At 42.2% G+C, this 14,698-nt stretch overlaps 2 protein-coding genes across 2 annotated transcripts in view; both read left to right on the forward strand.

Annotated features, from left to right (window-relative positions):
• The window catches only part of FIGLA (folliculogenesis specific bHLH transcription factor), a gene marked incomplete at its 5' end in the record, with an annotated part of 9,635 nt that extends 8,214 nt beyond the window's left edge, over window positions 1-1,421 (forward strand). The window contains 2 exons of the mRNA XM_011365616.1: window positions 1,057-1,091; window positions 1,345-1,421. Of these exons, the coding sequence (XP_011363918.1) occupies window positions 1,057-1,091; window positions 1,345-1,360 (51 nt within the window). The remainder of the gene's footprint in view (window positions 1-1,056; window positions 1,092-1,344) is intronic.
• Window positions 1,422-7,566: 6,145 nt separating this feature from the next.
• Window positions 7,567-14,698, forward strand: part of ADD2 (adducin 2) — a 90,642-nt gene continuing 83,510 nt past the window's right edge. The window contains exon 1 of the mRNA XM_011365559.2: window positions 7,567-7,881. The gene's annotated coding sequence lies outside the window, so the exon portion shown is untranslated. The remainder of the gene's footprint in view (window positions 7,882-14,698) is intronic.

Genomic DNA, 14,698 nt, shown 5'->3' on the forward strand with positions numbered 1-14,698 from the left:
TTTTTTTTTAATGAACTGTGAGAATACGACATCAATAAACTTCAAGTTTTCATATTCTGATACTTAAATATTACCTTCCTGGAATTTTCCAGGTAACTCTTTGGACAAAAACAAAGACAATGATTTATGATAGACTATAGGCTGATAAGATTATCCTTTAACCTGTCAGATAAATACAACAGTATATAAATTTGCCTCTTACGTTTAAAACATTCTAGATATGTAAACACTTTAAAAATTTTAAATAAAACATCTAAAGCTAAATTTGAGCTCAAGAAAGCTCGATCACATGTATAGTGAAAAGACTTGATCAAGATCAGAAAAAAAAAAAAACAGGTTATGTCAAGTACTATTCCTGCCAGTTTGTACCTCTTGACCTATTCAGTTTCCATAACCACCCTGTTATGTGTAATTATGCCCATTTTACATGTTAGGAAACTAAGGAACAAGTAACTTGCCCAATATCCAGTGAATCAATGAAGGATTGGTGTTGGGGGGTGTGGGTAATAGTGCTAAACCTTTCAACTGCCTTTCATTCTAACAAAACACCCTTGAAATGTAAATGAAAGTGGACTATGAAATAGATGAAAAAAAATTTAACCTAAATTAAAGCATTTGGTTGCAATATTTTCTTATCCACAGTGATATACATCTGGGTTCTAATATCTGAACTACCTGACCATGATTTAAGTGACTTTATTTTTTAGTCATGTATTTGTTTTTTCTTCAAGTAGAGATTTTAGAAAATTGGGAAGATTTTAAATGATCTTAGCAAAACCATTGATGGACATATATTAAAATACTTCCAAATATTTTTCCTATACAACCGAATTAAGAAATTATCATAGTGTACATAACATTGTTCTGCTTTTTCTTATTCTATCATTGGCATGTTTAGAAGTTACTATACAGTCTTTATAATAAGTTTTAATGGCCTGTTAAATGGGATAGTTTTCTAATTGTTGGATATTTAAGTTGTTTTCAGGTTTTCTTTCTCATAAACAGGGCAAATAATCTGATGTGTTTCCCTTTTTCTGTATTATTATTTTTTTTTAGGATAGATTTCCAGAAGTAGAACTCCTAAGCCACAGGTAAGTACAATCTATGACTTGATGCATGGTGCTAATTTATAATGCTACCAGCTATGTAAGAGTGCCGATTTCATCAGATCCTTGCCAACAGGGAGATTTATTGAAATGATAGAATTTTAATGGGTAAAAATGGTATCTGTAAATTTAGACACCTTTGATTACTAATGAAATTAAATTTTAAAAGATATTTCTTTTGTAAACTGTCTGTTCTTATCCTTTAGCCATTCATAATAAACTCTGTTCTATGTTTCAGGCTCCCCCAATTATGAAAAGTGAAAAAGCTGGTCCAGGTCTACCTTCCTGAGACAAATAAATACAGCCTTGAAAGTTCTGGAGTCTTTTTAAAAAAATAATTCAAAGATTAGAATTATTCTTTTAAAGGCCTTGCCTGTCACAAATCTGCTCAGTTTTACTTTCTCCTTAATTTCATACTCCAGCCTTCACTCTATTCCTCAAACCCTCCAGAGGTTTCTAGTCCCATCCTCTCAGGTCCTACACCCAATATTTTTCATTCCATCTATTTTCATCACTCGAGGAATAAGTGACTGTTACCTTTCCTGGCAAAATTAACCTTTAAGAGGAATATGAATTAAGCCTAGAAGAATGTGGGGTTGTAAGTGCTGGCCAATGAGAGTGAGAATTTTCAAGTTTATCTCACTATCTAGCTATGGCCATATGGTATCTTTGTGCAAGCTAGACACCCATGTACCTTGAACACAGAGACAATCATCTTTTATAACAGTTGCTTACAAAGACATAGCACTTAATATTTGCTGGGTTCTGTTTCCCATACTTTATATATGTTACTGTTTTCACAACAGTCCTGCTAGATAGCCACAGTTATCCCTGTTTTACAGCTGGGGAAACCAAGGCACAGAACCTGTATTAGCTTGGGCTACCATAAAAATACCATAGGCTGGGTGGCTTAAACAACAAGTTTATACTTAAGGTTCTGGAGACTGGGAATCTAAGATCAAACACTGAAGGGTTTTTGGTGAGGATGCTTTTCCTGGATTGCCAACAGCTGCCTTCTCTTTGTGGCTTCATGGTAGAGAGCTAGTGTGAGTGAGCAAGCTCTGATCCCTCCTTATAAGGACGCTGATCCTATTGGATTAAGGTCCCACCCTTATGACTTCATTTAACCATAATGACCTCCAAAAACTGTCTCCAAATAGTCACACTGGGAGTTAGGACTTCAACATATTTGGTGGGTACAACTCAGTCCATATCATTCTGCCCCTGACTTCCCCATATTCATGTCCTTATCACACGCAAAATATATTCGTTCCATTCTAACAGCCCTAGAGATCTTAACTCATTCCAGCATCAACTCTAAAGTCTGAAGTTCAAAGTCTTGTCTAAATATCTAATCACATATGGGTAAGACTTGAGGTATAATTCATCCTGAGTCAAAATTATTCTCCAGCTGTGAACCTGTGAAACCAGACAACTTACGTACTTCCAAAATACAATGGTAAACGGGCACAGGACAGATACTCCTATTCCAAAAGGGAAATAGAAAAGAAGAAAAGGTGTTGGATGGGTCCCAGGCAGGCCCCAAACCTCACAAGGCAAATTCCATTAGATCTTATGGCTTCACAATCTTCTTTGGCTCAATGTCCCACCTCCCAGGACCCCTAGGTTGGCAGTAACATCCCCACACAGTTCTCTGCAATGGCCATGTCCTCTGAAACTGGAAGAGAACAGGCCTCTGATCTCTGAATTGCCTTTGGGATCATTCTTTGGAGAATAGTGCATGTTTACAACTAGATAGGTCTATAACCTGGTTCTGTAGAATCCAGAAAGTCCAGCAGCTGCTTTCTTTGTCCCTTTTAGTTCAAATTGGTAGTGTCTTTGCTGGTATAATCTCATCTCTATTCCTGGCCCCTGTTGAGATGGCTGATTAGGTCTATAAGTTGTACCCATGATCTCTTTATCAAATGATTGTGCATCTGTACCCTTAGTGCTCTCTTCGGAACAAGCTTTATCACTTTTGCAATATAGGTAGGCTGAGAATTTCCCAAATCTCCAAATTCTGTTTCCTTCTTGTTTTAAAATTTTTCAATTCCTCTCTCTCCTCTTGCATTTTACTATGAGCAGTAAGGAGGACCCCAGTTGTACCTTCAATATCTTGCTTAGAAATCTCTACTACATATTTAGTTTCATCCCTTGCAAATTCTGCATTCTATGAAACACTCAGGACACAAGTTAGCCAAGTGTTCTGCCACTATATACCTAGTTCTTTGCCACTGTCTTTCCTCTGGAGTCCGAGGCCTCTGTGCTGATCATGTGGTTCTTCCCTCATGTTGCTGGGGTTACAGTTGCTGGTTGTCTCTTTAATCAGTAATACAGTTGTAAATACTTTCATTTGGTGTCACATTTTTGTCAGCACAAAAGCCCTGGGTGGTAGGAGACTGTCTTAGTTTTCTAGGCTGCCATGACAAAGTACCACAGACTGGGTGGCTTTGATCTCTTGAACGTTTCAAGAGATCAAAGCGTTAGCAGGGTTGGTTTCTGATACTTCTCTGCTCGGCCGTGGTTGGCCATCTTCTCCCTGTGTCCTCACACGGTCTTCCCCTGTGCCAGTCTGTGTCTATATTTCCTGTTATAAAGATACCCACCCTACTGGATTAGGGCCCACCCATGTGACCTCACTTTTTATCTCTTAATTCTCTCATTACCTCAGTAATTATCTTTTTGAAGATCCTATCTCTAAATAAAGTCACATTCCGAGGTACTGGGGGTTAGGACTTTGATATAGGGATTTTGGGGGAACACAGTTCAGCCCTTAACAGAGGATAAGCATTCTTACCCTCACTCTCCAGCTGGGAAGTGAGACCCCACCGTCAGAGTCTTTCCTGAGGCCACATAGTCACTGGGACTGAGACTGCAGCCCCAGCCCCTGGACTCCTACTTCTCTTTCCACAGCAGGCCTCGGCTACAGGGTTGGCTGAACTTGCACTTGTTAGAAGAGAGTGATGCCTTCAGGAGATCTAGACTTAGAATATATCAATGGTCTTGCTTTGAAAGCACTATCTTTTCCCCATTTAAGTTGGGTTCCCCTAATAGTAGGCCATGATTTGAAATTTATTTGAGAGGCAAGCCCAGGAAGCACCAATAGGGGAGTGGGAAAGCGATACGGGGAAGAACAGCAGTCTATGAAAGATGCATGACTGAGCAGGTTACTGTTGTGGGCAGCTGGGGCTCAGTCCTGCTGAGGCGCTCTGGGAGGCTGTGTACAACATGCCACAGAGGTGTCCTCCCAACACCTAGGGATAAGGGACTGAGCTGTTTACCCACTAAATCCTGATGGTCATTGGTTGAGAGCTGCTCCCCAGCAGTGCCAATTCCTCTAGCATCTCCACCTTGCCCTGAAGAAGGCCCTTGGTAAATATGCCTGGGCCTGGAGTTGGGCAAGGCACTGCATTATCCACTTCTGTGTAACCGATTACTGCAAATTTAGCAACTTAAAGCAGCACATTTGTTATCTCATAGTTTCTGTGGGTCAGGAGTCATGCCTGGGCATGGCTTAGCAGGGTCCTCTGCTTCAAGGTCTCGTTCAAGGCAGAAATCAAGGTGGTGGTCTGGGCTGGGGTCTCAACTGAAGGCTTGGCTGGGGAAGGCTTTCAAACTTATTTGGTTGTTGGCAGATTTCCTCTAGGACTTTTGGACGGAGGGCCTCGGTTTCTAGCTGGCCGTTGGCCAGATGTCGCCCTCAGTTCCTTGCCATGCAGTTCTTCCTAACATGGCTATTTGCTTAAGTAAAGCATGCAGGCCAAGAAGGCAATCAAGAGAGCTAGCAAGGTGAAGAATCTTATGTAATGCAATCACAGAAGTGACATCCTATCCCCTTTTCTGTATTAACCATGTCACAGGTCCCACCGTCACCTAGGGGGAGAGGATTACACAAGGGCATGAATATCAAGAGGTGGGGACACTGTAGGTGACTGTTACACTGCCATTTGTTCTTTTTACAAGTTATTGCTGGCCAGAAACATTTTTGTCAAGAGACTTGGAGATTAGAAATAATTTTATTGCAAATCAGTCAGAAAATTTAATTTTAAACTATCTGGCCACTGGGGGCTAGCCAAATGTGATTTTTCTGGCTCTCCTGTCCCTAGCTAAGGACCAGGCATCTTAGACTTTCTGCAATGGGGACTTTGAATCCTAGTGATCTTCCCAGGACAGCCTGTGGAACTAACTACAGTAATGGTTTCTTTAGTTGGATTTCAAAGTGAATTTAGAATTGAGTGAGAACCTCAGGAACTTCAACTAAATTCCATCTAGGCTAGTAATATGGAAATTAATATAATAAAAATCTTGTTTCCTGCCTGGCATTTGAACAATTCCCAAAGCCACAGGATGGTGCTACCCTTCCTAGAACTCGTCATATTTAGGCATCATATTCAGATGGCATGTGAGAGAAGCTAGAGACATTTTTTTTTTTTCAGATGCTAATGGCTAGAAGAGCAAAATTACATTTTTAGGGGAAAAAGAGAGTATATCATATCAGCCTTATCAACTTTTTCAGTGTCTTGTAGTAGTTCTGCTTTTTAAAGTCGCTTATTTTTGTCCTTTGAGAGGTTATGTGCAGGGCAATGGTTAGAGCTCACAAGCTCTGGAGCCATAGTGCTTGAGTTTGAATCCTAGCTTGGCCACCCACTCGCTGTGCAATCTTGGCCAAATTACTTAACCTCTCTGTGCTTCAGTCTCTTCATCTGTAAAATGGAGTAATAAACTCTACTCTCATAGAGTTTTCATGAGCATCAAATGAATAAAAATGCATGTAAAGCCCTGAGAACAGTGGCAGGAGCCAATGAGAGTGTTATTTTTAGTTTGGAAAAGCTAAAAAATACACTAGAAGAGAAAATTTCAGTGATAGAAGTGGCCAAGAGTATTTATGAAACCTGCTATTTCTGGACTAAACAAAAATTCTCTATTCCCTTTTTGGGTTCTATTTCAGAAAAGTGACCACCATACCTGTGATTTCAGAGCTCTAGAGAAGGGGGTTCCCAACTTCCCAGATATTATCACTTTATACTGATAGTACACAGCTGCCTGAAGTGTCTCAATAAACGCATCACTTTCTGGTTCTGGCCAAACAGACCACTGGGTCCTGGGGGCTGAGCTGCTTATAATTTGAGTGGGTTTTGACAGCAGAACAGGGAGAGGGCTTGTGCACTCAGTGATTCTGATGATGAAATGGGAAGAATGAGAAGCTCTGAGTGGGAAGGAGGGCGTAGAGACTGGGGGATGGAGGGACTGGAGGAGCTAGAGCAGAAAGACAACACTACGGCATCTGAAATGGAAAGCCTGCCCGTTGTTCTAGGGCTGCTCTGCTGGGCATTTTCTCTTTTTCTACATTACTAGTAGCTCCTATAGAAAAGCATTTTCTAAATGTTAGTGTGTGGAAGAATCACTAGGGATGCTTGTTAATAATACGGATTCCTGGGACCACCTCCAGAGACTCTGATTCTGCGGCAGCACTGTGGTCGGGTCTGGTGATTTTTATGGGGGTGTCTAAAAGCTGTGGTGCCCCAGAACCTAGAAGGAGCAGAGGGGGCATTACCTGGTTGGGGGCTTTTCCAGAAGCAGTACTTGCTCTGCAATCACATTTTTGGAAACACTTAGAGGGAATGTTGATTTAGGGGAGCTGGTGGAGATTATGGGCGTCTAAATTCCCATGCTGCTGCTTGATGTTTCTACTCCCTGAGAAACACTGTGGGAGACTATTAGAATATCATTTTACAGAGGAAGACAATAAGGCCCAGTGAGGTGAAGTGACTTCATCAAGGCCACACAGCTAGTTAATGGCAGGTCTGAGACTGTGTCCAAGTATTCTGGTTCTCCATCCGGTATTTCAATTCACTAAACACCTGTTCCCTGTGGGGTGGCTGACTGGGAAAGAGAAGAGTGAGAAGAGGAAGTAGTGAGAATTGGAGGGAGTTGGGCCCCAGATCCCAGAGGGTAGGACAACAACAATTTTATCCTCTTTGAAAACGGAGTCAGAATTAGGATAGGGGTAACTTTGGCTTGTAATTCAAATGGTCAGACAATTGCTATTAAAATCATTCATAGCGTTATCTTCTAAAGGCAGGATGTCTTGGACAAAAAATATTCCCAGACTTTTTTTCTTTTCTTTTCTTTTTCTTTTCTTTTTTTAACCCCAGGGAGGATATATCTATCTCCTAAGGGAGCTTATGTTTCAAATTTTCTTCTAGTAACACAGTCCTCGTATTGACTCTTTGGCTGTACCGGGCAGTTGGTGGAGCGTGTGTGTATGTGGGCAGTGGCCCTGGGCGGCAGGACTGCGGCAGCGTGGGGCGGCGGACACTGCGGGCGGGGGCACTGCAGCACCGCGGCCCGGGGCGGCCCGGCAGCGGCCCGCTGGAGGGGGCGCTGTGGGCACCGCCAAGCGTCCTTTTGTCAGTGCGCACCGCCAGTAGAGCTCTCATTTCCTCCCAGCCTCGTGCGGGAAATGGATTTAATTCTGACCGCAGGGCTGTAAGGGACGAGCGGGAACGAACGCCTTTTGTCAAGGAGTGGCAGCCTCTGTTGTCTGTAAATCACCAGTGACGCGGAGAAGCTGCATTGCTGGTGGAATTCCAGGCAGCTCTGACAAGTGCGGGGCTGCAGGATGGGGAGAAAACATTGCTTTGCAGATTAGCTGGGTGCATTCATTAAGCAGATCTAAAAGAAAAGGAACACACACACACACACACACACGAAACAAAACGAAAATAACAGCCCACAGCGGAAGTCCGGAGATGGATAAGAAGCCATGCAGAAGGTAAGCCCGTCTCCGGAATGGGTACCGTGGGCTTGCCTTGGTTTTGTTTATTTTAATGGAATTCGAGACCCTACAGCATCCTTCCACCGTGCGGGAGCTGGCTGGTCCAGATTCGTGAGCGTGTTAGTGAGTGCGTTTGCGATGCAGCCCTTCCGCGTGGCTGTGTTTTATGCCTAAAGGTTTCTGTTGGTGATGTAACATTAGAGGTTCTTTGGAAACCAAGCCTCTGCATAGGGACGGTCGGACCCGCTTGCCGTGAGCCAAACGCCTGACAGGTGGGGCCTTTTTATCCGCCAGGCGGGCTGGTGGCAAGCCTCTCCCGGTCGGCCTGCCCCTCCCTCCCCTTCCGGCTCGGCCACCGCCCTCTGGGAGATCCGTGCTGGGCGCGCTAGGAGGAGCTGGGCCCCTTCCCCCGACCATCGCCCCGGCGACGCGCTCCGCTGCAGCTTCGGGGCGAGCAGGTGCGGCGGCGGCGGCCGGCTGAATTTGGAGCAGGAGACCTGGCAACTGAGCGGGTCCCGGTGGGTTTGGATTTTTATGGGACTCCACCACTTTGGAGGGAAAAAAGGCCACGGTCCCCAAGGAGGTCTTGCTGCTCTGTTCATCTCTTAGCTTTCATCTTCCCTCCCCTCTCTTCCCCTTGCCCCCACCCCCTCCCACCTCCCTCCTGCACCTCTGGAGGAGGCCACCCTCCGTCCGGGCAGCGAAGGCCAGTGTCTGCTTGTTTTAAAATCGCAACCGTACCTGGTCTTGGGGGAAGGGTGGGAGGGGCAGACTGCTGTAGGATGCTGATCAGGCGCTCGAGTCTAGCCTATTGTCTCGCCTTTTCTCCCCTTTCTTCTTTAATCTCCTCCCCTACCTACCCCCCACCCCCCACCCCGGAAAATAAGACGGAGAGGGGGAGAGAAAGAAAAAAGCCCCAACCCACACCCTATCAAATTCTTTTAAAAATTGTCATTTATCTGTGACACATGATTATTACCCATCTGTTTCTTTATGCCCACTCTTCCTTCCTTTCGCAGTTTGTCTTCTAAGATTTAACGGACTCACATGAGCCTTATAAATAACAGAAATCAAATCTCAGTTTTCCAAATGGACATTTTGTGTTTTATGAGTATCCCCAAAGGAGGGGAGCAAGTGAATGGAGAGGGTGGACTCCCCTCTTTTCACCTCTAGTGTGTGGATCCAGCTGGGATACATGAGATACTTAACTTGGGCAGTGAGGGGTGGGCTCATTGCGTGGATTTGAAAATCATGTTTCATTTTAAGAGAAAAATAGTTGGTCAACATTTGGAGTGAAAGTGCCTTAAATGAATAAGACTGGAGAAGTAACTGAAGTTTTGGACTTGCAAGTCATTCCACCCAGTAACATATGAATAGCATACATTAGAGATTTTAAAAAGGGGGTTAGATCATTGAATATTTTCAGTTTATAATGTTACACCTTTATTCTGCAATGTGATCCAGATATTTCTCAATGCCTGTGGACCAGGATCTTGCCCAGACCCCCACCCCCAATAGGGCACAATAAAAGCAGACTTTTCAGTATTAGTATGATGTGAATACATTTTGGAGAACCACTAACGCCAAATCATTCTTTAATCCAAATTCCATAACATTTTTGTAGCAAGTCCTATGTTCTTTCTCATCTACCAGAATTCTTTAGCCCTGTTAGAAATGCAATTGTCACATACACAATACACAACACTGTCTGAAATGACACACCACATAGTTTCTAGTCCTGGGCTGAATATGCTTTAAATATTAGTATAGTGCTGGAATTAGCAAATTTCTGCTATTCTTAAGAGTTTACAGGTGATCAGATGTGTTCGTTGGCAGAGATTTTAATGTCGATTTTTAAATATATATAAAAATGCTTTGACAAATATACTTATTACCCACATTGTTCCACAAGAGATTTAAGACAGTTTATAGGAATTCATAAAATATAGCAAGGCAGCCTAACTAAGAAGTAGATGGAAATGAAAACCAGGAAACTAAGTGTAGAGACATAAAATGGCATTAAGAATGGGACTAATGCAAAAATACAAGCATAAGACCCTCTATAATTTTCCTGAGGGGAAAACAAATGCAGCTCTTAACTTTCTAGTAGCTCATGCAAAAATGGAAATTGGCCAGCCCATGGCTCGTATGTTTTATTTATTTGTTGACTCATTCACTCACTTGTTCACTCAACAAACATTCAATGAGGACCTACTACTACATGCCACATTCTGTGAGATACAGACATGGTCTCTGCGCTGACGGCACTTACAGATGAATGCAAGAAACAGACATTTATGTAGAAATCTCTCTGATGAATGTATAGTTACAAATTGTGATAAAAGCTTTGCAGGAAAAGCATGAAACACAACATAACATGTCAGAACATAAAAACAAAATAAAAACTTTTTAAGAGAAGCACAACAATTCTTAATTCTAAGAGCCGAAAGGAACTTTTTTCAAATATGAAACAGTGTTTGGAATGGCATCTTCAATCGTGTCCTCATCAGATGCAGGATGAGTTGCCTTCAGATGTGTTTTTTTTTTTTAACTAGCATCTCTCCATGTAAGCTCATGTCACACTACACATCTCTCCGACCCCTGGGATTCTGAGGATATATGTATTTTGAGGGATCTGTGTCTTCTCTAAAATTAGTGATTTCTTTTCAGGGACATAACCTTAAATAATGAATAATAAAAATGTGTTCTGGAAAATCTGACGGCCACCCCAATACCAATGCTGAGGCCTCTGTTTGCTCTGTATTTTCCCACGTGAGCCAGGGACAGACCTGGTGTCTTGGATCACAGCACAAATGAGGAGAGGGGACTTGAAACAGGGGCATGTGGAGAGAGAGGTGAGGAGGCACAGGGTGCAGGCTTGGCAAACTCAAAAGAACAGCTCCTGGGGACCACTGCTGGACTGGCAAGGAATGCAGCTCTCATGCCAGTTCTACCCAAATATGGACCAAGCCTCAGCAATTTATTAGCAGCAGGTGTTGTAGTAAAAACGCAATGAAAAAGTTACTGTTGCTGGTTTCAGCAATAATTGGATTAGATTTCCATTTAATGAAGGGTAGTAACCCTCCAATAACTGCCTTATGTCCACAGCAATGACACAGGTAATTTGGTGTAATGATTAAGTGGAACTGGACTGTCTGACTTCAAATCCATTTTTCTACTTGCCAGCTAAGAGACTTCAGGCAAGTTAGTTAACCTCTCTGTTCTTCAGTTTCCTCTTATGTTAACATGTGGATAAATACGTGGTATTGATTTCATAGTGATATTGTGAGGATTAGAGGTATTACATGTGAAAGACTCGCAGCATATAGTCAAGTTCAATAAATGTTAGCGATTATTACTAAGTTTATTAGTGTGAAGTGACACCTCATTTATGTAGGCACTTCAGGATGGTTTGAACTCCAGTAGAATCTTTAATTCTGATATCTGATTATCTTCAAGTAGCAAACACATTTTTGAGTTTACTCATATTGTTTTGCACAGCATGCTTTATACATTGTCTGCATTTGTATTTTTAAAGTCAAAATTCAGAAAATGATAACGTGTAGTAACTAGACCCGAGGCTATATCTTTCTATTGTTAAACCTTAAATGGTGTTTTAGTTTCAGCAAAACAATATTATCTGTTGCAGTGAATTAATTTTACTAATTTGATAAAGTTTGATAGTTGTATTTACTTGCACATTTGTTTTGGCATTTTAGTTATGTAAGAGCTATAAAGTATACATGTTTAGAACTGGTCTTTATGAGTGTACATATTTAAGTAACATTTTAACAAAAGTGATTTAGGTCAGCCCCGGGTCCATGAGAAATTTTTTTCTTTCAAAAAAGGATTTCTATGTAGTTTACGCATTTTGAGCTATGTACAAGGACACACCCAAAATTCTTGGAAGAGAATTTTGTATCTCTAGAAGAGAAAGTGCAGCCCCAATATTTGACTGCCATAGTTTTAGCCTGCAAGAATTTTTTAAGGCAGTAACACCAAAACTGCCTCTGTATTCACCAACAGCAAAATCCCACAGATTCAAGGAGCACCTATGAAATGGCACGCTGCCGGAAAAGACTCTCCCTAACCTATCTTCCAAGATAAACTACGCATGGAAGGTTTGTCGATGTTATGGAATGAAGTGAAAAAAAGAAAAGCCTAGTCTCTGTGGAGTACAGTGTTCAATTGTACGAGTTAAAACAAATTTATTGATTATAATGTTCAAATCTATTTAAAAAATGTTTTGTACCTAAGTGATCTCTCAAAGATTACAATAAATGTTAGTTTCCTACCATAATCGTGTTTTTTGGTAGCTTTCCTTTTGATACATACGTATCATAGATGTAGACATAAATATTTCACAGAAATACACACACACACACATGCACAGAGTCATATTTGATGCCCAGGACTTAGGAGTTTCTTGAGATGAGGGACTTTCAGTGCTAAAGCCAGGACAGTGCCAGGCAAAGGAAGACGGAGACAGATCCCTCTCAGTTTCAGAGAATAGGGAAAGAACAATGGGCCCAGATTCTTTAAGGACTTTCTAGAAGATATGGTACAGATGATGCCAACCAACATCAGCCAGCTCATGATTCAACAAGGGTCTCTCCTGGGAAGAAGCAGGGACGTTCTCCCAGCCGAGTCCTAGAATATTCCTCAGGCTCACTGCACCAGGCACGGTGGGTTGTGGCACAGTTGGGTGAGGGTAGAGCTGTAAATCAAAAGGCCCTAGGAACTCTTATCAGCACCTTCAACCTGGGGTGTCTGGACCCCCAATCCTGACATATGCTGAGGGAGTCCCCAGTAAAGTGAGGCTTTAACATAGCCAGCTTCAACCCAAGTCAGTTCTGAATACCCCAACAGTTATAGCTCTAAATAAAGATATACATGAGTACATAAATGAATGCCACTTGGCCCAGCAGTAAATACTCCTAATATATTTGATCTGACACAGGACCTCACCCACAAACAACCCAGGCAGGACCTGGATGCCAAGGAGCTTAGGACGTAGTTGCCAGAAAACAAATTTCAGTGCTCCGTGTGATATCTGGAATGGTCTTCCCTTGGCCCAGCCTTAAAGTGGCAGGAAAAGACTTACAAGGAGCGAATCCCTCTGGCTTCTATGAATGGCAGCTCTAAGGACCATTTGACACCCTTAACCCCATCCTCACACACATACAAATAGCTGACTGGACCAGGCATGGACCTGTAAGGACTTGGAATTTCAGGACTGGTGGCCATATTAGGCCAAACGGGGGAGGGGAACAGGGTGAGGAAACAAGCAAACAAACCAACCCCCTCCGCCCCCCCGCCCCCCAAAAAAACCAAAACACAGAAACAGACATGAGGGAAATCATGGGTCATCCCCCCACTTCCCTGCCAATTTAGACAAGAAGCCACTAGCTTCCTTGAGGTGGCCACAGTGATTCCCGTTAGAGTAGCTTCTGCGAGTAGGCTTTGGTCTCTATGTTGATGAGGTTGCCCTCCATCCTGCCTGGGCTCATTTTGCTTGTGTTTCCATTTCACACAGCCCCACTGCTCCTGGCTGGAACTCTGGATTACTCTAGAGCCTCTCCCTTCTCTTCCTGACATTGAGGCCAACCTCCCTCCCTCCATCCACAGCAATCCTTCCTAAATAAGAATTGAATCTTGTCATTCCGCTACCCAAACTCCTTACCTATCTTTCCTGCTTACATCTTCTTCCTTCACACTGTACCCTCTCGGTCCGCTGAACCATCAGCTGAACTACCATCTTTCTGAACATTATCTCTCTCCCCTTCCCACCCCCTACCAGCTTCCTCTCTTTTCACAGGCTCTTTTCTCCACCTTATATACCCTACCCCTACTTTTTGTCTGTCAAGATGCTTCTTTAAGAAAGCCAATCAAATACACAAACTTCTAGCAAGACTAATTAAGATAAAAAAGAAAAAAAAAATGAACATTAGAAGTGATATGTAGAACAAAGAGATGAAGAGATTTGAAATCATAAGAACACTCTGCATTATTGGATACTAACATGTGAAAATCTTGATGAAATGGACAATTTTCACAGAAAATATCAACTACCAATATTTACTCCAGAAATTGAATGTCATGTTCCTGGATGGGAAGAATCAATGTTGCGAAGATGTCGACTGCTCACAGATTCTGTCGTGTGGATGGCAGCCTTCCTGGTAACCAGAAGTGATGCAGATTTGTTCCTATTTTTATATTCCTTTGGTAATTTTCTGTGGATCTTTGAAAGAGGTAGTTAAATGCTTGTGCTGAATTGTGAATCATTTTATTGAAGGGAAAGTCTATACATGTGTATTTAAATGTCTTTGTAAAAATGTTTTTCTTGAAGACCAAATGAATTTATTAAACTTTGAAATGCGTGGGGACTTTACGAAGACAGAATTTCATTTAACAATGGACATGATTTTCTGCCCACATTATTTTATTGAATATGAATTTCATCATGTTTGTTTTCTTTGCTCAACATGGAGCCTATATAAGAATCTCTTGACTTTTACTTTTAAAAATCTATGGTGAAAAGACACCAGAAAAATGAGGGTGGGTTCAGTTCTTTCTTTCCTGTGTCAGATGGCAGAGCATCCACACTGGTTATTTCAGCATTCCTTTATTTAGAATTTATTCTCCTTCCCTCTTAGCACCACATTTCCCTTAGATTCTTCCAACACCCTCATTTGTGTCCTAAATTAGCTACATCTGTTACCATAGTTATGCGGTATCTAGCTGAACCCATCTGTGCTTGTTCCAACAGTACTGTGCGTGAGACTTCCTTTCTCGTATTTCATAAAACATACCA

Source organism: Pteropus vampyrus, unplaced genomic scaffold (genome assembly GCF_000151845.1).
Source record: "Pteropus vampyrus isolate Shadow unplaced genomic scaffold, Pvam_2.0 Scaffold113, whole genome shotgun sequence".
NCBI lineage: Eukaryota > Metazoa > Chordata > Mammalia > Chiroptera > Pteropodidae > Pteropus > Pteropus vampyrus.